The sequence below is a fragment of the Lissotriton helveticus genome, chromosome 1_1 (assembly GCF_964261635.1).
Source record: "Lissotriton helveticus chromosome 1_1, aLisHel1.1, whole genome shotgun sequence".
Classification (NCBI taxonomy): Eukaryota; Metazoa; Chordata; class Amphibia; order Caudata; family Salamandridae; genus Lissotriton; species Lissotriton helveticus.
The window spans coordinates 1,698,676,917-1,698,702,717 of record NC_136057.1 but is presented as its reverse complement, the minus strand read 5'-3'; the positions used below and the strand labels follow the sequence as shown (position 1 = coordinate 1,698,702,717).

General features: G+C 44.9%; 1 protein-coding gene across 5 annotated transcripts in view; it reads right to left on the bottom strand.

Annotated features, from left to right (window-relative positions):
• Positions 1-25,801, bottom strand: part of STAT6 (signal transducer and activator of transcription 6) — a 732,055-nt gene that overhangs the window by 44,028 nt on the left and 662,226 nt on the right. For all 5 annotated transcript variants that reach the window (XM_078688994.1, XM_078688995.1, XM_078688998.1 and 2 more), the window contains 2 exons: positions 8,100-8,198; positions 2,933-3,013 (listed from right to left, as the gene is read on the bottom strand). In XM_078688994.1, the coding sequence (XP_078545120.1) occupies positions 2,933-3,013; positions 8,100-8,198 (180 nt within the window). The remainder of the gene's footprint in view (positions 1-2,932; positions 3,014-8,099; positions 8,199-25,801) is intronic.

The following is a 25,801-nucleotide window of genomic DNA, read 5'->3' as shown; positions in this document are numbered from 1 at the left end:
AATACCAAGGTTTTGTAGTCTTGATTCCACTTCATGACTTTTTCTTTCCCCATTAGATGCTCACTGTCTGTTTTCTCAATCTCTCGGATTCTTTTTAATCCCTGCTCTCATTCTTTGTCACTTTTTTCCATCTTCCTCTTCCTTACCCATTTTGTGTTTTTCTCTCTCATGCTCTGGGTCAAAGTAAGATAAGGATAAATGAGTGAGGGTCTCCAACATTTTCTGCAACCACTAACACAAATTAAGTACTGCCATGCATTCTTCAATTACAAGATTTTGTCCCTGGAATAGGAAGCAGGTCCAAAATTACGTTTACGTTTTCCTTTTGCACATGGGGAGTCCCTGTTCCAGAGGCAATCTTGCTCCCACTTCCCTAATGCTTAGAAGAGGTGGTAATTGGGATTGGGGTAACCAGGTGGGGCATACAGGGTGGGGGCTGGCAAGGGTGTCAGTGGGCAGGGCTGGCTTTGGGCTCGCAAGGGGGACTATTTCATGCCCCCTGTGCCCTACAAGAGAATCAGGTGGAGCTCTGACTGGCATGTGATTTTCCCAGACAGATTTTCTGGCTGGTAAAATCTGGCCCGGGGTTCCTGCACCTGGTAAATGAGTGTGTGAGAGCACTAGGCCATTTGTGACTGTTCAGAGCCTCATCTCACCTGGGGACAGCACTCCACTCGACTCATGATCAGACCAAAAGGACCTTCATCCGAAACAAGATCATCGCCCTCTCCATCAACTCCAGGGAACATTTCAGCGTCACCCAGGAATTCACCAAACCCCCCAGCGAAACCACAGACATCACCCCCTCCCAGGATCTCTACTACAAGCTCGGATCCTACTTCCATCTGAAAATCAAAGGCCTCTACGACCACTTCAATGACCAGTCACCTGACGCCGAAACCACCTCAATCTCCAGCAATGCCAGACTTCTCCTCCTGGACCCCAGTCACCACTTCGATCAAGAAAGGCATCCACTCAGGGGCCCCCACGGACCCCTGCTCACCGCACATCTACCACGGAGCCATCACCGACATCACCCCCGAACTACGAGGCACCATCAACACCACCTTCAAGGCAGCACCTTTCCCGATGACTGGCAGCGTGCAGAAGTCAAGGAGCCGCCAGCAGACCCGACGAAACTCAAGAACTACCGACCCATTTTTCCTTCTCCCCTTTGAAGCCAAAGTCAAAGAGAAGATCGTTAATGCCCAGCTAACAATATTCAATGAAGAAAACTCCATCCTCAAACCCTCCCTATCGGATTCCGAAGCAACCACAGCACTGAGACCACCTTACTCGCCACCACACACGACATCCGCACCCTCCTCGACCAGGGACACACCACGGCCCTGATCCTACTCCACCTCTTTGCAGCATTCAACACCGGCTCCCACCACACACTCACAACCAGACCCCACAAAGCCGGAATACAGGGAACCGTCCTCGAAAGGATCCGCTCCTTCCTCACCGTCAGAACCGAAAGAATCAGACTGCCACCCTTTCTCTCTGAACCCACAGAAATCAACTGCGGAGTGCCCCAAGAATCGTCGCTCAGCCCCATGCTGTTCAACAGCTACATGGCCCCACTCACTGCCTTTGTCAGACAACACAGACACAGCATAGTATCCTACGCCGACGACACCCAGCTCATACTCTCCCTCACCAAGGACCCAGTCACCACCAGACTCAACTTCCAGGAAGCAATGAAGGACGTCACATCCTGGATGAGCAGCAGATGCCCGAAGCTCAACTCGGAGAAGACAGTGGTCCTCGGCCTCGGACCCTCCCCCTCCGCATAGGAAAACACCTGGTGGCCTACCACCCTCGGCAGTCCCCCACCCCTATGGACCACGCCTGAAACCTCTGCATCGTACTCAACTCCTCTCTCACAATGACCTGACATGTGAATGCCGTCGCCTCCAGCTGCTTCAACACCCTCCGCATCCTCCGAAAGACCTTCAAATGTATCCCCCCCCCCGAATCAAGGAAGACCGTCACTCACACACTCATAACCAGCAGACTGCACTACGCCCTCTACACCGGGATCTACAAATCTCTGCTCCATAAACTCCAGACCATACAGAACAACGCAGCCAGACTCATTCTCAACATCGCTCAACACGAACACGTCACCCAACACCTGTGCAACCTCCACTAGCTCCACGCAGAGAAGAGTCACTTTCAAGATACTCACCCACAACTACAAATGCCTCCACAACACCAGACCCAAATACCTCAACAAGAGGTTCTCCTTCCACGTACCCAAGAGAAACCTCCGATCCGCCAATCTTGCTGAAACCCCGTGATTCCGCAATGCCAGGACAGGGGAAGGGCTTTCTCCCACATCGTGGCCAAGACCTGGAACAAGCTCCCGATCTACATCAGACACGCCCCCTCCCTGAACATCTTCAAGAAGACACTCAAGACCTAGCTCTTTGACTGAACGGAGCTGCAAATCTAACCCCCCCCAGCGCCTTGAGACCCTCACAGTTGAGTAGCACGCTTACATCTCCCCTGATTGATTGATTGATTGATGATCAGAGCAAAAGAAGGAGCCCGATTTGTCCCATTATACCACGTACTTATTGCTGCATGGTAAAACGAGAAAGAACACTAACATTGGGCCAGGGTAAATAAAATATTGTACACTTATCTTGGGCCAGTACAACATTTCCCTACAATTAGTATAGGCCAATTAGTAAAACACAACATTATGCCTTTTCACTGAACTATAGTGCAAACGATAGTACAAAACTAGACTGGACTGATGCAATGTTAAATGATCTGGACATAGAACTACCCAGACAGTACATACAGTGGCAGAAGTTACACACTGGTGTTGTATGTTTCAGCTTCCAGACCTCCAGCATTCACATCTCACTTTTGTCTGAGAGCGCAAACATTTCCTGACCTCCAAGGATACATTTCTCACCGTATCATGGTGTCGCAGGTCCCTGGTAAGTGACTGGGAGACGTCATGTGGGCCACCGGCACTTGGATCTCAGGGTAAGACCTGAAAAAATACCAGAACTCTTAAACTGATTATCTCCATGCCCCAAAAACATGTTTGTGCAAATTGTTTGGATTACAAAGAACTAGCCTATGGTGTGAACCATCTTGTTGCCATATTTTTCTTTACATACCAAGAACCCATCTCTTAGCTGCGGTCGACGCTTGGCATTCCTGGGCCCACTTCTGTAGATACTTAGGCTGAAGCATAACTCTAATGTTCCTTTTTGTCTATCCCATGACTGTTCAAATTGGCTTCTCCTTCAGTCCAACCAGTGTACCAACCAGATCAAAGGCTTCAGAATAATCCAGGAATTAAACTTAAAAACATGTAGACCTTTTAGCTTCTACCTATCTAGACAAGAGTGTTTCAAACGAATCCCTGCCTGGTCTAGTGGTAACTTTCTGTGACCAATATCTGAAAGTATTCCGCAATCGAGTTTATCATCCAGGAGGGCTACCTGACAATAATTTTTGCAATCCACTTTGGCCTCTTTTGTTTGACAATAAAAAAACCCTTTCTCTCTAGGATCGTAGCATTAGATATATAGCTTTCCATAAAATGTGGGGACTAAAAAGGTATTCCAGCTATAAGTATTATTTTTCAAGATCAAGATGGGGGTCTCTACTGGTCCTTGAACATTTGAAATTCTGGTGACACTTATAAGGGTCATGATTTTCTTCAGCCTGGATGTTTCACCACCTGTATTGAGCTCTATGGGAGTTTTTAAACTACTTTCTGATCAGGAGTGTTAGGTGCCTATAGGCCTTTTGTGTAATCACACCAAACCTCCTCTGGTAATGCTATATTTGAGCGAGAAATCTTGGTAACTAATTTTCCGGCATTTAATTGCCAATACATGCGGGAAAATGTTTGCTTGAATACTTCATGCAAGATACTACCGAAATAATTTTCCAAAGATTCACAGATCATCCTATGATACCTCCTGAGTGCTTCCCTCAATAAATGTATACCATGTTTCAGAATAAATATGGGTTCTGCATACTGAAATCCTAGAAGCTTACAGCAGCTCATTTTCAGCTTTTGTTCTCTTGTGACAGGTTTGATTTCCTTCAATTGCCTTCTAATTAGTGCTTCACTGGACGTGAATGCTAACATTTTCATAATATAAAATGGGGCCTTATGGAGCATAGGTCTCGAGAGACAATGCAGAATAACTGGCTCAAGATGGAAATGAGAACTTCCCTGTAGAAATTGGCATCATTTTGTTACATTAGGTATCGTCTTCAGAATGGATACATTACTCCAGAAGTTGCTCCTCAGAACAATACACACGGGGATCACCAAGAATTAGTGGACTAACTTTTTTAAATAGGCCATAATTTGCCAGCAAAGGGTCTTCCCCGGATTCATAAACTTAAATTAATTCAAGCCACTACTCTGCACATCAGAAACAAAATGCATGCTATTCATGAAAAGAAAGACTCCTCTTTAAAAAGATTGCCTCTTTCCACATTTTCAAACATTTCCCAAAATGAAAAACTTAGGAAAATTGGTTTAATTACAGCACATCAAGAAAAAATGACTGCCCCTTTACATTTTAATTTAAAAGTAATCATAGCTTACTTTGTCTCACACGGCTCAGTTTCAAAGCGACCATTTTACCTCAGTGCTCTTTTCAGCTGGTATAGTACAACATTTTAATCGGCATTTTTCTTGAAAGCAGCATTATTTCACCCAGTTTTAGATTTTTTTTGCTCTTTCTTTTATATGTTTATCTGCATAAAGGTTTAACTCTCTAAGATCTCATATAAACAAATATATAAAAAAGTACAGATAAAGGATTAGAGAGAGTGTAGGTATAGTCTTTATGTTGGACAGAAAAAGTGGTGTGATATGTAGGTCGTAAATGAGATACATTGTGTATCTTTTGACGTGTTTACTTTGCAGACAAAACCTTTTAATTGCTGATTTATGTTTTTTTTTTTTTGCTTCGGAGGTGCATGCTGTTTGGTTGCCTTAGCCTGTCATAAAGAAAACGCTAGTCACTAATCACCCTTGCAGGTTTATTTTTTGTACGTTTTTGGTCATGTTAACATGTTATTGGATTTACATCTTTTTTGTTTATATAGTATGTAGATGTAATAACACAAGCTTTCTTAAAGATTCCAACAAAAATACTGTCCCTTTGTCAAAGTATCTACTATACAATATTTTGCAGTGTATACCTTTTAGGTTTACACCTTTTAACACAAACTTCATCTTCTGACTCATTTTCATGGCATTATCATTTTAGGGTTCAGTTTATATCTGCTAATCCAGTATGTTCAGAAAAGGGTCCCTAATCCCTGCTTCATATTGTTATAACCAAAGAGATTGCATCATTACTGAACTACTAAGGGTGGTCCATGTTACAAGAGCACGAGGAGCACTCTCCTTTTTGGGATATTTAGTTGGATAACTGACTTTCAATACCCTTGACATCTGACAGGAGTCTGGCACCACTGTGCCACTCTTACTTGATATCCATTATGTGGCTGAATACCTACTCATCTACTTATTAGCCCTGAAGAAGTCCAGGTGTTACTGACCTATCGGCGAAACACGTGTTGCCTGACAGGTTCTATGTCAATTATACTATTTGCCTTTCGTTTTGAAAAATTCTATATTGGATTATTTCTTCTTTGGACTATGAACTGACAGTGAAAATCACTATTAGCCCTGTGTGAAGATGTTGGATTACACCTCCTGGGCTCGAACTGAGAATTTGGATTAAGGTAGCCTACTACCTCAGGATTACTGTATTTATGACAAACATTTGGAGTGCTTGGATTTGCTTGTTGACATTACTAAAGAGCTAGACTGCTGCTTGGCACCTTTATACGGTCCACCACTCCCTGTAGATTTATTTAATTTTGGTGCTGAGTAGTTTCATGCCTTTGAATGCTACTCCTTGCACAGAATTCTTTTGATTTCAAGTACTAAGGCAATCCCTTAAAACTACAGTCTTCCCTTTAGGGGTGGATTTGAATCCCTTTTCTAGAATAACTTAAACTAATTTAAATCTGTTATCAATGTTTTAATATCTGATGTATCCTTTATATATCCGCAGATAGTAGTGGATTAATTGAACAGTGGCATTCAGCTTAGGTTGCATGCATTATGTACTTATTCAGGGTCAGTGTGTGTGTCGTGTTGATTACCTTCATTATATTTTACTTTGCTAGAGGTGCCCAACTCTTCTTATGTTGTCTTGTCTCTCGCACAACAATTGCTAGACCTCGCTGGCAGGTGTGGAATTCCTCATTGAAGTGGCTGCTACCAGTATAGCCGTGCCATCTGAATGTAACATCTAACTACTCTAAAATGACTGCTGCAGGATTCGCAGCAGGGCAGCACATGCTCAAATAAAGACAGACATGTCACCCACTATTACAAAGAGGGAATACCAGCTATGCAAATGGTGGTTACACTTTCACAAACGAAAAGTAAAGAAGCACAACATTTTAAAAACCTAATTTTCTTTAGTCTCCATAGTAATGTTTCTAGACATGGAAACAAAAAAGATACTGTTAGAGAGGAACGGAAATGTTAAAATTAAATATGTTTTCTCAGAGGTCCGCCCTGGTGGGCAAAAATTATTTCAAGGCTTTAAATATAGGAAGGACAGCCTTACTTGACTACTATCGACATAGGTATGCTTTCTTTCTGGGCTGTGTCTGTCTGCCATTACCTGGCCTCTGGGTGCCACTGTTCTACCAGTATCAGCCAATTCCCATCAGTCTTTCACCCAATTCTAAACTCTGGCTTTCCAATTACTGAGTTCTGCATCAATTGGGGACGTTCCTTCCAAACTCTGTCAAAGACCCAATCCAATACCATATTCTGAGTGGCCGAAAAGAGCCATGTTTACACCAGAAGCTGCTCGCTCACTCAAACATTGCCATACTACATGGCCACAAGATATCAATGTTGTACCAATATGTGTTTGCTCTCTCCCAAACCTATGAAAATGCCTTTGTCGAGACAATAGCTGTTGCTCCTGTATCCATGCTTGTCTTCTCCGTCCTAATCTCTGCCACTCCCAATGCTACAACCTGACTAAAATATATATCTTCAGCACCAAGAAATAACTGCTGCTCCCCAATAGCGCTATGGAATTTTTGGCTGATGAGAAATGCATTTTCAAATTAAGCTCTCTTAACTTCAAGGATACCAGACAGTGCAAGCTGTATTTTTGCAAAAAATCTACTGGGAGCTTACCAAGAATATACAGGGACTTACAGCCCCTCTGCTGCTTGACTTTATAGTCACTCTCATTTGCGTACTTCTTATTCACCAGCTCTCCTTGACACAGCTTGTCCATCTTGTGTTTGCCCCTCCCCTGGAGCATTGCCTATTTAAAATCTCTCTGACTGACTGGCTTCTATCCTTCCACTACTCACTTTTAAGAAACTACTTTTTTTTGCTTAAGCACTCCATGAGACTGCATGTGTTTCTCAGCTCTCTCCATCAAGTGCTTCACCCTGGTCAAATACCTGCGCTCCATGTTGCAGTCTCTCTAGTGCTGCAAGCTCTCTCTTGTATCCTTCTCCTCTGCCAATCTCCCTTCCACCGCTCGACGTTGCTTTCTCACTTGTGTGCTTCTCACCCCGCCCCTTGTTGCTCCCAGTTTTCTGCTGCTTTTTCACTTCCCACCCACCCTGCATTGCCTGCCTTCCCCACCCAGTCCACCCGTGCCCCAATGGCCATCATCTTGTTTTTTGTTTTTAAATACTGTATTTTTTATTTTTAGGCAAGGACCGCCTTAAGAACCAGTTCTTTTTCATGTTTTTATTTACCAATATGGTGCCCACGTCATTGTGTAGGAGCACGTGCTAATGATGTAAGCAGACAACTATAAAATTACACAGCTGTGTAATCTCTACTTTAATTTTTTTGCCTTTTGTTTTTCTTGGCCATGCTGCACAGCATCTGGCCGATTGTGTACAGCATCTCTAAAAGGCATTGGCAAAGCCAATATTTTCCAAAGTCACGATCAGTTGTTTTTGCCAGTGCTTGTTTTACACACGTAAGCAACACCCTTTTATTGTTTCTTGCGCAACACCCCTCGCCAATAGGTACTCACCCTGGGAAAGGTATGTGCAAATTTCCCGGATGCACTTGCGATCCCATCACAATGTTGGGGTTCTGGGAACAAACCAGTGGTGACGGATATACAGGGGAGCTGTAGAGAAAAACAAATTGCCTTACAGAAAGATAATCACCAACATTTCAATCTCAACACCCCTGGAAAATATGACTAATGATTTTCACTCCAGGTTTACACAGAACAAGAAGATGAAGGGTACATATCTATAAAAGTTTTGATTTGGTTGCATATCCACAAATCGAGTTTAAGACTTAGTAAACAATACAGAGGGCCTGATTTAGAGTTTGGCAGACAGGGTAGTCCCTGTGACCCAACCTTTGGTATGCCTACTCTATTCTGAGTTAAACAGACTGTTGATTTTCTGACTGCTGTGTCCTCTCTGGCACAGCCGTTGAAAAACTCACTGCAGTGGCCCAAGGGAGGAGGGGACATCGGAGGAAGGACAACAGACCACCCCCCCTATTTAAGGTAGACGGTCATTATATAAAAACAAGCATTGGCATAGCTAATAGGTCTCGCCTTTGGGACCTTATGTGTTTAGCCAGAACTTTTGGCTATGTTGTAGAGCACCGTGGCTGCTGTGCAGCATGTTGAGAAGTTATAATAAAAAGTGTTAAGCATTTTTGTTACCTTTAATCAAACCAAGACGACATTATATACAACTGAACAACCTGATGAAATTTTTTTTTAACATATAATTATGTGGTACTGAGTGGTATTATGTGGAGTCTATATTACATTGAGCAGAGTGTAATTATGTGGCTTGTTATTACGTGGCACTGAGTGGTATTATGTGAAGTGTATGTTGCACTCAATAGAGTGCAATTATGTGGCGTTGAGTGGTATTATTTGAAGTGTATGTTGCATTGAGTGCAGTGTAATTATGTAGCATATAATTATGTGGCACTGAGTGGTATTATGTTTAGTGTATTTATGTTGCATTGAGTAGTGTAATTATGTGGCGTGTAATTATATGGTACCGAGTGGTATGTGGAGTGTATCTATGTTGCATTGAGTAGAGTGTAATTATGTGGGGTATGTGTAGTAATCTTGAAGGGGGAGCAGTTGGAGAAGATGGGCTGAGCAGCCAGGAGGCTGCTCCTGGTGGGGCCTATATTAAGACTTACATTGGAACTTACTAAGCTGTTACTTAATGAATAAAATACCATCTACAAGAGCTGTGTACGAAACTTCTTTGATTTCTACATTGGCGACGATTAAGAATCGAGAACCTGCGTGTGTTACTTAAAGAAAGCTGAAATTACCAGTGAGAATTCATTTAACATTAACGGAAATTCAAAGGTAAAAGACTTTTTACATAAATTAAAAGCATGCGTTTTAAGTTATCTGGCACTCCGCCCCACCAGTGACCCCAATAACGGTCGCCCTAAGTCAAAGAGTGCCAGCGTGAGCCTTAAATCAACAGCTGACGTGTGTGACTGTAAAGATTAACTGCACTCGGGGGCACTCATCTAGCCCCATTGTGCCCTGCTTTGGGACAGACAACCTGATGTTGAAGGCTATGACTCTTAAGATATAACAGAGACTAACATCGAGTGGGGACACTAGAGTAAATTTGTCAGGACCTTCAGAAAATGTGCCAGCAAAAATCTATTAGAGAGTTGATGGTGTTGTGTTTACATACGTTAAATATGTGACACAGCTGTTTGAGATTTACACTTAAGGCAAGATCGAGCCCCGCTGTTAACACGTTATTTGTGATGAATGGAGACAAACTCCTGAAGTGAAGTGCTTGTGCATAACACTCGGGACGTGAGGATGAGCCCTGAAGTGTTTTTGAGGCGTGTAAAATTACACAAGCTGTTGCCCTCGAGTATCCATAAGTGTCCGCTCTGCCGATAAAGCGGGTTGTGACTTCCCTGCTTGCACTTCATGGTCTGTGCTCGGGAAGGTACTTTGAACGGAACCAGTGACAAGAACCTGAGTTGGCGTGTTGGTTCTTCTCTGCGAGCACTTTGTGGGCCTGTACTCTAGAAGGTACTTTAAACGGAGCCTCTGACAAGACTGTGTTATCCCAACATCCACGGTAAAGCAATTCTTGTCCGTGATCTATGTTTGATGTTGAGATTTCTTGTGTGTGGGGGCCGTTGCAAGCGCAAGCTGTTTTTCAAATTGACCAGCGTGAGCATGCGCAGGCTTACCTGTCATCGGTTTCACGTGCCTTCACTGTAATGATTGATCCCACGCCGAGAGAGAGGCTGGAAACTGATGCTGCTGGGAGACGCTTTGCTGCCTGGACGTGCCTATAGCCACTCGAGATGGCTTGAACTACGTGCCGCCATCTTCTTTGTCTTTTGAGTTGGCATTTGGGATGCGTTGGGCAAACTAAGCACCAGCCAGGTTTTCTGATGCTCACTTTCTATGGAGAATTTAAATGTAGGTTTCTGACTCGTAGTCTATAGATTGATACGATATTGCCATCTAGTGGTTATTTGACGCCACTGCCCCTGTACAAGGAACTGTCAGTTTCATCTCTTCACCACTACAAATGGCCAATTGCAGTGCATATGGATTTTGCTGCTTAAATAGCTGGAGGACTGGTTGGTGACAGCTTCACTGAACTTCTTAACACGGACTTCACACTGGGCTGAAGATCTCGGGTGAGAGACCGCTCACGGAAGCTCAAGACTTTCTTTTTATTATTTTGCTGGCCATTATAATGCATCTCTCGTTTTAGTGGCTGTGCCCTTAAAGTCGTAGGTTGTATATAGGGTCCATATCAGTTGTAGGGCAGCCCTTCCAGTTTATAGGGTGGTGTACCATGTCATGTGGAAGTTTGGTGGGTGGTCGCTGCTTCCCTTTCAGTATATGGTGCCTTTGGTATACCCCTTTGGGTGGTTACTGTATGAGGTGGATTCCCCCTTGGGCGGTTACTGTGTGTGTGTGGTTTATAGGGAAGTGGATTCCCCCTTGGGTGGTTACTGTGTGTGTGTGTGGTTTATAGGGAGGTGGAGTCCCCCTTAGGGAGGTTACTGTTTGTGTGTGGTTTATAGGGAGGTGGATTCCCCCTTTGAGAGGTTACTCTGTGCGTGTGGTTTATAGGGAGGTGGATTCCCCCTTGGGAGGTTACTGTGTGTGCTGGATTCCCCCTTTACGAGGAGGTATGTGTTTTTTTATTGGGAGGTTACTGTGTATTAATGCGTGTGTGGTCCTCCAATAGTATGCAGATGGAACATTATAGTATGTGCATTAGAGGATATGTAAATTTCCCTGGCCTGCAATATTATGCAGTAGAGGGTGTTCCTGGTAGGTGGACAGTATATTATAGTGTGTGCAGTAGAGGGTGTATGGTATTCCCTGGTCCTGCCATTTGTATAAGTTTACGACTTCTATATTACTACTTTATTGCTTACATTACTATTACTACATTTATTATATCATTATTATCATTATTATTACATAGAGAAGGCTGTCTTACTTTTTTTTACTTACATTATTACTATTGCAGCGTTATTATCATTATTACATAGGGAAGGCTATTTTATTATTTACATTACTATTTTCTCATCATTGCATTACTTTTACATTATTATTATTATTACATAGGGAGAGTTTGGCTCATGCTATTATGGTGTTCTTTTACGTTTACTTCTGGAATGTTTATTTTCTCTTCCTATGTTTTATATGTGTATACTATTTCATTTTGTTAAATATTATAAAGGGGAAGATGTGTAGTAATCTGCTTCTTATGTAATGCATCTCCCTTGCCCTGGTTCTCTTCCTGAAGCTCTAGCTATATGATGTCATTTGGAATGTTATGGATGTTTGTACTTGAAGGGGGAGCAGTTGGAGAAGATGGGCTGAGCAGCCAGGAGGCTGCTCCTGGTGGGGCCTATATCAAGACTTACATTGGAACTTACTAAGCTGTTACTTGATGATTAAAATACCATCTACAAGAGGTGTCTACAAGACTTCTTTGATTTCTACAGTATCGTTAGAGTTGAAACAGCTTCACGGAGGCCTGACAAATGGCCCAATGCGTTGGCGGGTTAATGACACAAATCCTATTTTGCCTTCTGCAGCATATTCCTGGAATCAGCAGATCTAGGTCCGCACATCCATCAACTGGTGCGGAGCACAAGCAAAGCGCTGCAGGGGAATAGTTAGAGTAAAGAAAAGGAATGGAATTGACGATAAGGGCATCAAAGCGCTTTGGTGGGCATTGTAATTTAACGTCGCCCTAATTATATCATCAGTTGAAGAATAGTATTGAGAACTAAGTGTAACTTATTCTTCAGGTTCAACCCTACATTTCAGCTCTCAAACAATGCTGCCATCTTTTCGTACTGTGGCCTTGAATATTTCATTATCAAAGGTTGTCAACAAGCCACCTGATTACGGTTCACCTTTACAAGGTCATTGGTGCTAACATATTTGGTTTAATGCTAAACAATTTCTACTTTTTTTTTATTAATATGGGAGAGGTTCTCCTATTAAACTGAATAATTGCATACATTAAGCGTAAGGTGGTGATTGATCTCTGAACAATAGACTCTCAAAGGAAACACACCAGATTGATCTCAGACCTGAAGATGTCCTCCTTTAAGAGGTTTCAGAGCTTCAACATAATTAATTAATTGTGTTGTTAATTGAAGAGCCATTGAGCAAAAATCTCCACCCCATTATAAAAAACAAAAAACTATAATCCTCTCTCTCAGTAAGACTTCACCGGTGTCATATGCAGGTGCGCTGGAGCTAGGAATCCGGGGTGCAGCCCCTAACAAACAAACAAGCAAACAAAGGACACATATCAGAGCTACCGCAACAGCATGCTTTCTCCTCATTTCTCTCTTCCCGCTTTGCGTCAGCGCCTCCGTTCGGAAGCCTTTGGCAGTGGGTTTTGTAATCTCTTTCCTTGTTCGGGACATAGAAAGGCGCGCTTTGCCTCGCTGTCCAGAGTGATACCAAAGCACACTAACCATGTTCAAACTGACCCAGTTCATTAAAAATGTTGGGGAGGGGGGTGCAGACGTGCACTGTTTGTGTTTGCTCTTCCTTTGAGAGCTCAGTGATGCTTTGTAAACCTCGGTGTGTGTTTGGCCACATGTTGTGTGCCTCAAACTGCAAAATACCATCCACGTGTATAGACTGCACCCTAGGTGTGAATGTAAAATCAAGGACATCGCTTGAAAACCAGACAATGAGACCTATGAGTTCTGTTAAGAAGGTCAAAACATGTTGAAACGAACGTGGAGTTTGATGAGACCCCACCCAAACAGTTCATTCACAGCCTCGCGGGCGTTTGGCAAATGGTGTCACTATGAGCTTGCAGGTTCAACTCAATGACCTCTTTAATTCACGAGGATGTGAATGAGTTGACACCCCCTTAAAAGCCAGGCTTCTCGTGCTGCTTCATTCACACATACGGTGTATGCTGCACGTGCGGGCAGAGGGTAGGGAGGGAGTTTGCACAACATGAGGTGGGGGACGGGCGAGGGGGCATCTCAGGGTGAAGCACTCCAGTCCTGTGAGAGCGATACATGGGGCAGCCACTGCTGGCACAGGGACGAGATGGCATTGAGCTCCCCAGGGAGCTTAGGAACCGCCCGGAGAAAAGGAAGTCCGAAACCCAAAACTATACGGCGAAGACAGAGAAAGCGCCAAGATACGCAGAATCACCGAATACTTAAGGAGAAAGCGTCTGCAAATACAATAGATAAGAAGAGTACTGGAAGACTCAGAAGCGTGCAAATTTTAAACACAAAACAGCAAACATACGGTTGAAACCGCATGTGGAAGATAATTGGTGTAGAGATGTCCTACTACAACAGTGTTCAGCCCTGAAGAAGACCTTATATGAAAAACATTTTTGTCCTAACTGGAGAAGGTCGAAACGCGTCGGCATCAATTGTGGTTTGGAGTGTAAAGGCTAAAAAAGGAAGAGACTTTTCTGTTTGGCAATTTACAGTGGAATGGAATTTGTTTTCCACTGGATAATGAGTATAAACAATCTCCGACCCTATATAGGACTCCATAATTAGGTTACACTGAGGGTAAAGAAGGATATGGTCTAGGTGGAATTTGCTTGTAAATATAAGTAGGACAAATACGAGAAAAGTAATTCATCTAGAATTAGAAATGTATTGGAGATTCAGTGTGTAAATGTTCAATTATGATGAACTTATTTCAAGTATGATTACTCTAAATTGCATCAAGAAACGATTTGAATGTATATATGTTGTATAGATTAATGTTTTGTGTATATGTTGTGTACAGATATGAATCAAGGAGAGGTGAATATATTTTTTGAAATGAAGGATATTCTCAATATGTAAAATAGTGAAATAATGAAAAAAACTAATTCATGGTGTCAGAGGCATTGTTTGTTTATAAAATTGTGCTCCCACCGTTCATTCGACTTCTTGAAGTGAGAGAGTGACACACGCTGCTCGTCCCTCTGGTGTCAGGCACAATACAAGCCATTACAATGTCGGAGGGGGTTTCCCGTAAAACGTTAGCAACTGTGGTGCTGGCTGAAATGTGCTGCAGTGAAAATGTATAGGACATGCAGGGGTAACTTGTACAATGCGGAGTCGGAACATAGATTAGAGAGGTAGGAGCGTTGGTACTCGCAGTGCTAACAACGAAAAAGTGCTCAAAAAAAGAACACAGTGGTTCCACTAAATATATTACTGCAGTAGTAACACCGCCTGGGGAAAGCCTTGTCGAGTCAATGAAAGACCAGTGTCTCGCGAGTGGTAAGCACGCGCCCTGTAAGGGAAAACAAGTCACCAACATGCGAGCTGCATGGTGCACGCGCGCTCGTGTGAAATGTGAGACATAACAGTGAAATGTATTTGTAATTGTTTTGCCTCCAACTAAGAACTGCACTTGTTTGGCCACACTTCGGTGACCACAAATAAGAGGTTGTGGCTTTAAGACAATAATACTTTATTAAGGTCATGCTTAACAAGCAATGTTTTCCTCTGCTGGTCTGAATCCTGTACTGACTGTGAAAATGCGTTAATAACGTCCTGGGGGTGCTTGTAACATTTTCCTCCTAGGAAGGCCTGTTCCAGAGAAAATGCTAATATTTACATTACCCTTCATGAAGCCTACGTCATTTGAGATGTCATCAGTGATGTCACTGACCATGTCATGAATGATCTAATATGTGACATCATCAGCAGTGGATTGCGGGTGCGCGAAATATAGTTAGTACAACTAACTATATAGGAGCAATTTCATTGGTTCTGTATGAGTAAAATGTCCAGCTAACTATAACACCACTAAAACTTATAGTTTTTTGAGTGAATTTCAAAGGTTTTTTAAAAACTAATTCCTAACTATATAACTCCTGAAACCTATTGTTTTTTCAGTGAATTTCAAAGGTTTTTTTAAATGCTAATTCCTAACTATATAAGGCCTGAAACCTATGGTTTTTTCAGTGAATTTCAAAGGTTTTTTAAATGCTGATTCCTAACTATATAAGGCCTGAAACCTATGGTTTTTTCAGTGAATTTCAAAGGTTTTTTAAATGCTAATTCCTAACTATAACTGGTGTGTAACCTATGGTTTTTTCAGTGAATATATATATATATATAAGATTTCTATGGCAAAATGAAACCCCTCATTTTGTTCCTTTTCAAATTAAATGTATTAAGTGTTACCACTTTATTCCAATCAAGATGACTTAAGGTGTGCCATACGTTTGTCATAAGTAAGACTGTTAGCCTTCTAGTTGTTCCTTAGAACACTCTGGGACATTCTGTCATTGGGCTATAGTTGGGCTACATCTGGCTGATATTTGGGCTATATTTGGGCTCTTTTGTCTCTGGTGGCCATCTTGAGATACTGCATATCAGAATTTTTTTAATGAACTATAAGAGGATTTGAGAAGTCACTCAAAATGTGCCCTCATTTTTCTTTCTTCAGCACTAATCATAATTTCTATGGCAAAATGAACCCCCTCATTTTGTTCCTTTGCAAATTAAATGTTTGAAGTGTTAACACTTTATTCCAATCAAGATGACTTCAGGTGTGCCATACTTTTGTCATAAGTAAGACTGTTAGCGCTCTAGTTGTTCTTTAGAACACTCTGCGACATTCTGTCTTTGGGCTATAGTTGGGCTACATCTGGCTGATATTTGGGCTACATTTGTTTTTTTTTGTCTCTGGTGGCCATCTTTGGGCTACATTGGGCTACATTGGGCTACATTTGGGCTCTAACATATATATAGCCCAATGTAGCCCAATATATATTTTTTCAAAGTAAATTTTTGTAAAAACCACTGGAGCACATATCTTGAGACATAGCAAAGGCACATCGGGCTACCAGTCCCTACAATTTTGCCAAGTTTGGTGGAAAACCATTCAGCCGTTCGGGCTAAAAGTGAGTCCAACCGCCCTATGGAAATTAACATGGGGAAACACGTTTTAGGACCCCCCTTTTATCTCGGCCCCCGCTTGACGAATCCCCCCCAAACTTTCAGGGAAGGAGCGGAGCGCCGCGAGGCAAAGTTAAGGAAAATTTCAGGAAGATTCCTCAACCGGCGCCAAAGTTATTCCCAATAGAATGTTGCGATTTCCCTATGGAAAACAATCCTAACTATATATACCTACTGGCTATCGCCAGTAGGTAATACAATTTCTATGGCAAAATGAAACCCCTCATTTTGTTCCTTTTCAAATTAAATGTATTAAGTGTTACCACTTTATTCCAATCAAGATGACTTCAGGTGTGCCATACTTTTGTCATAAGTAAGGCCTGTTAGCGTTCTAGTTGTTCTTTAGAACACTCTGGGACATTCTGTCATTGGGCTATAGTTGGGCTACATCTGGCTGATATTTGGGCTACATTTGGGCTCTTTTGTCTCTGGTGGCCATCTTGGGAGACTGCATATCAGAATTTTTAATGAAATATAAGAGGATTTGAGAAGTCACTCAAAATGTGCCCTAATTTTTCTTTCTTCAGCACTAATAATAATTTCTATGGCAAAATGAACCCCCTCATTTTGTTCCTTTGCAAATTAAATGTTTTAAGTGTTAACACTTTATTCCAATCAAGATGACTTCAGGAGTGCCATACTTTTGTCATCAGTAAGACTGTTAGCGCTCTAGTTGTTCTTTAGAACACTCTGGGACATTCTGTCATTGGGCTATAGTTGGGCTACATCTGGCTGATATTTGGGCTACATTTGTTTTTTTTTGTCTCTGGTGGCCATCTTTGGGCTACATTGGGCTACATTTGGGCTCTAACATATATATAGCCCAATGTAGCCCAATATATATTTTTTCAAAGTTAATTTTCGTAAAAACCACTGGAGCACATATCTTGAGACATAGCAAAGGCACATCGGGCTACCAGTCCCTACAATTTTGCCAAGTGTGGTGGAAAACCATTCAGCCGTTCGGGCTAAAAGTGAGTCCAACCGCCCTATGGAAATTAACATGGGGAAAACACGTTTTGGGACCCCCCTTTTATCTCGGCCCCCGCTTGACGAACTTTCAGGGAAGGAGCGGAGCGCCGCGAGGCAAAGTTAAGGAAAATTTCAGGAAGATTCCTCAACCGGCGCCAAAGTTATTCCCAATAGAATGTTGCGATTTCCCTATGGAAAAAAATCCTAACTATATATACCTACTGGCTATCGCCAGTAGGTAATATATATATATATATATATATACATATATATATACACATATATATATATATATATAAAGAGAGAGAGAGAGAGAGAGAGAGAGAGAGAGAGAGAGAGAGAGAGAGAGAGAGAGAGAGAGAAGGTGAGTTTGAGGAGTTTGAGTCTTGCCTGCCTGAGCACACTCTCACAGATCTACATTAGGCTAAATGGACAGCATGGAAATATATTCATTACCTGCATCCTTGCCACAGTGGTTATTCTTGTGCTTCTAGTTCACCTCATAGCTCACTGTCCTCAACACCAAAGTTCTTACCATAGAACAAACAGCGTAGGCTTGTTCCGGTCATGCCCACAAATTAAACTAGACGTTTCTATTATTCCATTAACTTTAACCATCCCACCTCTTCCTGGGCGATATTAATTATACACTACAGAAAATGCAAACTGAAACACATAACCTGATTTTTGACAGTCAATAACTTTCCATGTATAACTGACTGGTTGGCGGACACATCCCGATCTATGCATAGGACTGTAAAGTGGTTATTCTCTCTCGTCGGATCTTGTTCATAACACAAAACTTGTTAGAATTTCAATGTGGCCTGAACAGGATCCCACAGTACTTTAAAAATATTATACTTTGATATCCAAAACTGAAAATGTTCTTTGCTTTCTTTATATACTGACAAAGGTGCAAATTGTGAAAGTGCAACATTTTCATGCAAGTATGGTAACCTGTAACCCTGGCAAAGATGTGCTCTTCATACTACTCAATGCTATTTGGAGCACCTTGATGGGATATGAGTCGCTTTGCCAACATAGATGGGGAAAAGTGGCAGCCAGCTATACATACAACGATAATGATCACTAAGAATATATAGGAGTACAGGTAAGGAAAATGCTACATGCCCGTAACAATCAGTTTGCACCTGAAGTACAGTCGAGTCACATATTTTGCACAATCAGCCATCTAGTGTTGGTACAACACAAGTTGCTAAGACTGTAAAGCGTGTTAATCTACAGCAGCACCTTCTGCAAACATATTTTCTTCAGTGTTTTCGGGTCTTTGCCATAACTCAAAGTTTAACACAAAAAAACTCTGGGTAACAACGACCTGCAGAGAGAGATTGAATGCATTGGGTTAAAAGGTGTCCCATACGTCGATGAATTTCACATCTACCAAATAAGCATTCATAACTGGAAGTCTCAGAAAAGACTGGGGGGCATATTACCAAGAATAAGCGATAATTATCGCTAAGCTTGGTTAGAGGCAATAATTTTATCGCCGTGCTTCGCCTATTTTGATCGCTTAGAAACCTTGCAATTATCAAGGTTTATCTCCTAAGCGATAAAAATTGACCGAAATGCATGAATATCGCTGTAAAGTCAGCGATATTCATGCATTACCGAGCAAATGCTCTTAGCCATGTTATCCACCTACCCCTGGATAACATGGCTAAGAACTGCTCTGGGCAGGCATTAGCTTTTGGAGATAATCGCGTTTAGCGCGATTATTTCCAAAAGTAGGTAATAGGAGATAGCGATGTTAGCGACTGTTTCCAGTCTAGTGAATAGTCCCGCCCATGTGCGTGGACCCCGGCAATCAAAAATAATCTCTTAAATTGTCAGAAAATTGCAGAACTGCAAAGACACTTAAGAGAAAATTTAAAGACAAATAATGCAGCCTATATCCACAGGCTACACTGTCCAGTACTTCAACTAGAAATTCCACCAAAAATCCACAAACAGCAAAGCCTGTCCAGATTCCCTTGTTTTTACTGCAAAACCCCTCAGAAATGATAGAGAGGAAGACCTGGACAGACAAGCCCCATAGGCTGCCATTATGTGGCTTAAATAGGATACTGTGCCTTTAAGAGAACCTTCCAGAACCTTCTCTCAGTATCCCAGAATGCATAGCAGGTCCAACTTACTTTCAGTTCTTTTTGAAGGCGTAAAACGCCAGACCTGTCGCATTCCTTAAGGAACATTTCTCTCCACCGGGGAGGCGGGAGGGCGCTTATGACTATAACAGAGATACCCCTACTACAGAACTGGAGTTACAGGACAGAAACTACTCCTTCTGTAGTAGGGGATCTCTGTGTATAGTCATAATCTAGTGAATAGAATGGCAAGCCCATCCCCACACCAAAGCGGCGGTGGAGAAAAAAGAATTAACGCCACTATTGTGCGAACAGATTTCGCAGCGAAACCTGCCCAACCTGAGCGTCTGCCCTGGCATCAGTGTCCAGGCAGTAATGCTTAGCAAAGGTATGAACCGACTTCCAAGTGGCCGCCTTGCAGATTTCTGCAATCGGAACATTACGGAGCAAAGCTGTCGTGGCAGCTTTGCCCCTGGTGGAATGAGCCTTAGGCTTACCTCCTAAGGTCTTATTAGCTTTTTGGTAACATAGCTGTATGCAGGACACAATCCACCTAGAGATAGACTGCTTAGAGGTCGCAAGACCCGTCCTGACAGATCCATAATTGATAAACAATTGGTCAGACCTACGAATATCTTTGGTCTTATCCAGATAAAACTTCAATACCCTCCTAACATCCAGGGAATGTAACGACCTTTCCGCTGGAGATGAAGGATTCTGAAAAAACGTAGGCAAAGTTATGGTCTGGTTGACATGAAAATCAGAAATAACCTTGGGAAGAAATTGAGGGTGAGTACGCATAACAACCTTAGCAGCATGAAATACAGTATAAGGTCCTAGGCAACACAACGCCTGAATTTCACTCACCCTGCGGGCCGATGTAATGGCCACGAGGAACGCCGCCTTCCAGGACAGGTGCAGCAACGAAGCCTTATGAATAGGTTCAAAAGGCTCCTTCATCAACCTGGACAGCACCACATTCAATTCCCATGAAGGCGAAGGAAGCCTGACAGGAGGGAACACTTTCTTCAAGCCTTCCAAAAAATCTTTGATCACAGGGATCTGGAAGAAGGAAGTCTGCGAAGGGCATTTCCTGTAGGCAGTCCAAGCAGCAAGATGAACCTTAATAGAATGGACATTAAGGCCAGACTGCGCCAACTGTAGAAGATAAGGAAGGATGACATCTTCCTTACAAGTCGTCGGATCATAGTTCTTAGACTTGCACCAGATACAAAATCTCTTCCACTTGTAAGCATAGGAAGTCCTAGTGGAAGGTCTCTTAGACTCCTTCAGTATGTCCATGCAATCTGCAGGGAGATTCAGATGACCATATTGCACTAAATCAGGAGCCATGCCGCCAAACTCAAAGACGAGAGGTTGGGGTGCAACATCAGCCCCCCGAACTTCGTGAGAAGGTCCGGCCTGTACGGCAGCCGAATGTGAGGAAGGAGAGACCGGTGAAGCAGGTCCGTGAACCACCACTGTCTGGGCCATTCCGGGGCAATCAGTATCATCCGCGCCCTGGACTGGGACAGCTTGATGAAAACCATCGGAATCAGGGGAATGGGTGGAAAAGCGTACAGAAAGCTGTTCGACCAGTTGATCCATAACGCATACCCCAGCGTCCCCGGCTGGTAGTACCTGGAGGCGAAGTCTCGGCATTTGCTGTTTTCTGCAGTGGCAAACAGATCTACGTCTGGAGTCCCCCACCTTGCGAAGACTTCTCCTAGTACTTCGTCGTTTATGACCCATTCGTGGTTTTCCTGAATCAGTCTGCTCAGCGCGTCTGCCTGAACATTCTGCACACCTGGCAGATGGGTAGCCGTTATCGTCAGTCCTCGAGCCAGAAGCCAGCGCCAGATCGCCTGCGCCTCCTGAGACAGGGTGCGTGACCTCGATCCTCCCTGCTTGTTGAGGTAATACATCGTGGTTGTATTGTCTGTCTGCACAAGGAGAGAGTAGGTCTGGAAGGACGGGTGAAAGGCCTTCAGTGCCAAGTGAACAGCTCTGAGTTCCAGGAAATTGATGTGGTACGTGGACTCCGCCGGAGACCACGTCCCTTGAATCTATAGGTCTCCAGAATGCGCTCCCCAGCCCTGGAGAGAAGCATCCATCACGATAACCTGAGAGGGAATGTCCTTGTGGAAGGGAACCCCTCTGAGGAGATTCTCCGCTGAACACCACCACTTCAGAGACTGAAGAGCATGCAGAGATAGGCGTATCTTGTCGTCCCAAGATCCTCTCCTCTGATCCCACTGATCCTCCAAGCACTCTTGCAACGGTCTCATGTGCAGCCGTGCATGTGGCGTCAGGAAGATACAGGAGGCCATCGATCCCAGCAGAGAAGACACCGTCCTCACTGTCGTGGATGGAGCGGACATGAGAGCCCGAGCCTTCTGAAGTAGTGATAATCGTCGCTCCTCCGAAGGAGACACGCTTGCTGACAGCGTATCGATGGAGGCTCCCAAGTACTGAATGCACTGGACTGGAGTCGGAACCGACTTGGACATGTTGATGTGCAACCCCAGCTTGTTCAAGAGAACGCACGTCTTCTGGAAGTGCGCTTGCGCTTCCGCGAAGGAGGAGGCCTTGATCAACCAGTCGTCCAGGTAAGGGTAGACAAACACCTTGTTCTTCCTTAGGTGTGCTGCTACCACCGCCATGCACTTTGAGAATGTTCTCGGCGCAGACTTCAGTCCGAATGGCAGTACTGTGTATTGATAGTGATTGGCGCCGACTTGGAACTGCAGGAACTTCCTGTGTTTGTGTGCAATGGGCACATGGAAGTAAGCATCCTGGAGGTCGATGGCACACAGCCAGTCTCCCCGTTGCAGCTGAGGATAAATCTGATGCAACGACAGCATGCAAAACTTTTCTCTGCGAATCCATTTGTTTGCTTGTCGCAAATCCAGAATGGGCCTGAACTCGTTCTTGTCCTTTTTGCGAACCAGAAAGAAGCGGGAGTACAGACCTCTTCCCCTTTGAGACAGAGGTACGACTTCGATCGCCCTTTTCCTTAACAGGATATCGGCCTCCGCCTGGAGCTCGCGCAGCTGATACTGCGAGCTGACCGGAGGGATCGATGGAGGAGGGCTGGTGAACCGAAGACTGTATCCATTGCAAACAATATTCAGCACCCACTTGTCCTGAGTAATTTTTCTCCACTCTGCCAGAAAAGATTGAATGCTTCCCCCCACCAGAGCGGGTAACAGTTGACGGGGAAGTAAGTGCTCAGGGCCTAGACCCGGCCTGGCCCTTAGTCGCTGGTGCTGACTGATGGCCGCCTCTGGCGTTTCTGGAATGGTCTTCTGAACTGCTGCTGTTGTTGTTGCTGCTGTTGTCCAGAAGACTGGCCACGCCCTCTACCTTGACCACCGAACCGGCGTTGGAACGGACGGTACGTCTTCTTGGTCTCCTTGGGCTTCTCCAAACCCACCGCTGTGAGCGTCTCAGCCTCCGCCTGCATGCGGGCCATTTCGTCGTCAGCGTGCTTCCCAAACAGGGTTTCGCCAGAGAATGGCAGATTGGCAACCCTCTGCTGAGCGTCCGGTTTCAGAGACGTAAGGCGGAGCCAGGCATGTCGTCGCTGGTTTATTCCGTGGCAGAAACCATGCGCCGCCAGAAGAGAGGAGTCGGCTGCAGCGCTGATGACCTGATTCGCCACCAACATCCCCTCGTTAAGCACCTCCTGGAAGTCTTCCCGCTTGTCCCGCGGAAGAAGTTCCACAAATTGTTGAAGAGATTCCCAGAGGGCTCTGTCATACCGACCCAGCAAGGCCGTGGCACTAGCCGCCTTCATTGAGGTCGCCGAAGTCCCACAAACTCGTCTCCCAGAGGAATCCAACCACCTAGATTCCTTGTCTGGCGGAACAGTGGAGGAAGGCGTGGTGGCATGTTGTTTGCGCGCCACCGTCACAATCACCGAGTCTGGAGGGGGCTCCAGCCGCAGAAAGGCTGGGTCCGAGTCGGGAGCCCGGTACTTCTTCTGCAGTCTGGAAGGCGCTGCCTTAGTCACCGCAGGAGTAAGGAAAAGATCCAGGGCCGGTTCTTCCAGGCCCGGCACCAGTGGCAGTAACGGCCGAGACAAGTGCTTCTGATGGAGCGTCTCAAAGATGACCGAGGTCTTCGGAGTGGGCACTGTCAAAGTAATGCCCAGTTTCGCTGCACCCCGTAACAGCACGTCCTGGAAGGACACCAGATCGTCGACCGGTGAGACCCGCGTGTCCGGCGAATCTGACAAGGTCGGGGAGTAGTCCCTGGTCCCAGACGACCTGGTCCGTGAACGAGACCTGTGTCTCCGGTGGCGCCGTCTAGATCGCGTTGAAGATCTATGACGCGAACGTTCCCTTCGCCCGGAGCGGGAGCGTGACCTCCCAGCACGTGGGCGCTCCGCCGGTTTCCGTGGAGGCGTCATCCGTGGTTTGTCCCGGGGCTTCGGGGTAGGCGTACCCTTAGGAGGTGTCGGAAGCAGAGGCAGGGACACTGACCTCGGAGGCCTATGAGGAGGAACTGGCGGCAGAGGCCGCCCCTCAGTAGACGGCGGAGGCAGGGAGGGGAGAGGCGGCTTAGCCGGAGGAGCATCCTTCGGCAGAGGAGGAGGAGTCACAGGCCTTGGTGGCGTATATACCACCGAGTACCTCGTGCCCGATGACTTCTTCGAGGAGGGGGCCTGTGAGCCAGACCCTCCCGAGCGTGAGCGACGCCTCCGACGTCCGCCACCAGATCCGGCGTGACTTCTGGTGTCAGAATCCTTCTTGCGCCTCTTAGAGGAGGTTGAGACCCCAGGAGACGCTGATCTCTTCCTGCTCGACGTTGAGCGTTTCCCATGCGCGGAACGGCTATCTCTAGGCTCTGGCGTCGAACGCCGCCGCCTCGACGTCGAGCGTTTCTTCCTCGATGCCGATCGTCGCCCCCTCGACGACGAGCGGCCAGACCTCGACGGCGAGCGTCGACTCTTCTTTCTCGAAGACCGCTTCCTCACTGTCCTCGACGCCGAGGGTCCCCTCGACGTCGAACTTGTCGACGGCGACCGGCGGTGTCGCTTCGACGGCGAGCGCCGGTGTCTTCGTCGACGACGATGACGTCGACGACTCCGACGGCGGTGACTTCGACGGCGGCCTGGCCAGGTCTCTCGACGTCGATTTCCCACGCTGTCTCGACCCGGAGCCCCGGGGAGAAGGGGAACACACCGTCGTCATCCCTCTCGACGTCGTCGTCGATGCTATCGACGTCGACGGAGACCGGGATCTTTTGCTGGTCTTCCTGCCTCTGGGGAGCCCCCCAGAGGCCTCAGCAGGGGCAGAGGGAGCCTTCCCAGCCTGCCCAGACCCACCTGCAGCCTGCAGACGCCTCTCCTCCAGGCCTTGGAGCCTAATCTTCAGTCTTTCCCTCAGGGTCCTTGTAGAAAAGGCCTGGCAGATGTCACAACCTTCAGGGACATGCTCATCAGGGAGGCAAATAATGCAGACGTCGTGTGGATCAGTCTTGGCCTTCTTCCTTCCACATGCTGGGCACTTGTCGAATAAGGCAGGCATTTTAGATCCCTAAAAGCCTGAACAAACACACAGAAGTGAACAGGAAACACCAAGAATCAAAGCAGAACACGTTTAAAACCAAAAAGTGTCAAAAAAACTCCAATAAACCCCTGAAAAGGGGAGAGCTCAATGCACAGGGTCCTGTAAGCAGGAGCCGGAAAAAAGAACTGAAAGTAAGTTGGACCTGCTATGCATTCTGGGATACTGAGAGAAGGTTCTGGAAGGTTCTCTTAAAGGCACAGTATCCTATTTAAGCCACATAATGGCAGCCTATGGGGCTTGTCTGTCCAGGTCTTCCTCTCTATAATTTCTGAGGGGTTTTGCAGTAAAACAAGGGAATCTGGACAGGCTTTGCTGTTTGTGGATTTTTGGTGGAATTTCTAGTTGAAGTACTGGACAGTGTAGCCTGTGGATATAGGCTGCATTATTTGTCTTTAAATTTTCTCTTAAGTGTCTTTGCAGTTCTGCAATTTTCTGACAACTTAAGAGATTATTTTTGATTGCCGGGGTCCACGCACATGGGCGGGACTATTCACTAGATTATGACTATACACAGAGATCCCCTACTACAGAATTGAATGTACACTTTTTATCCTTGAATTTCATTGCTGTTTGTCTGATTGGTTTTCAAAATGCTTTTTTTCTAAACTGGGGACATTTTA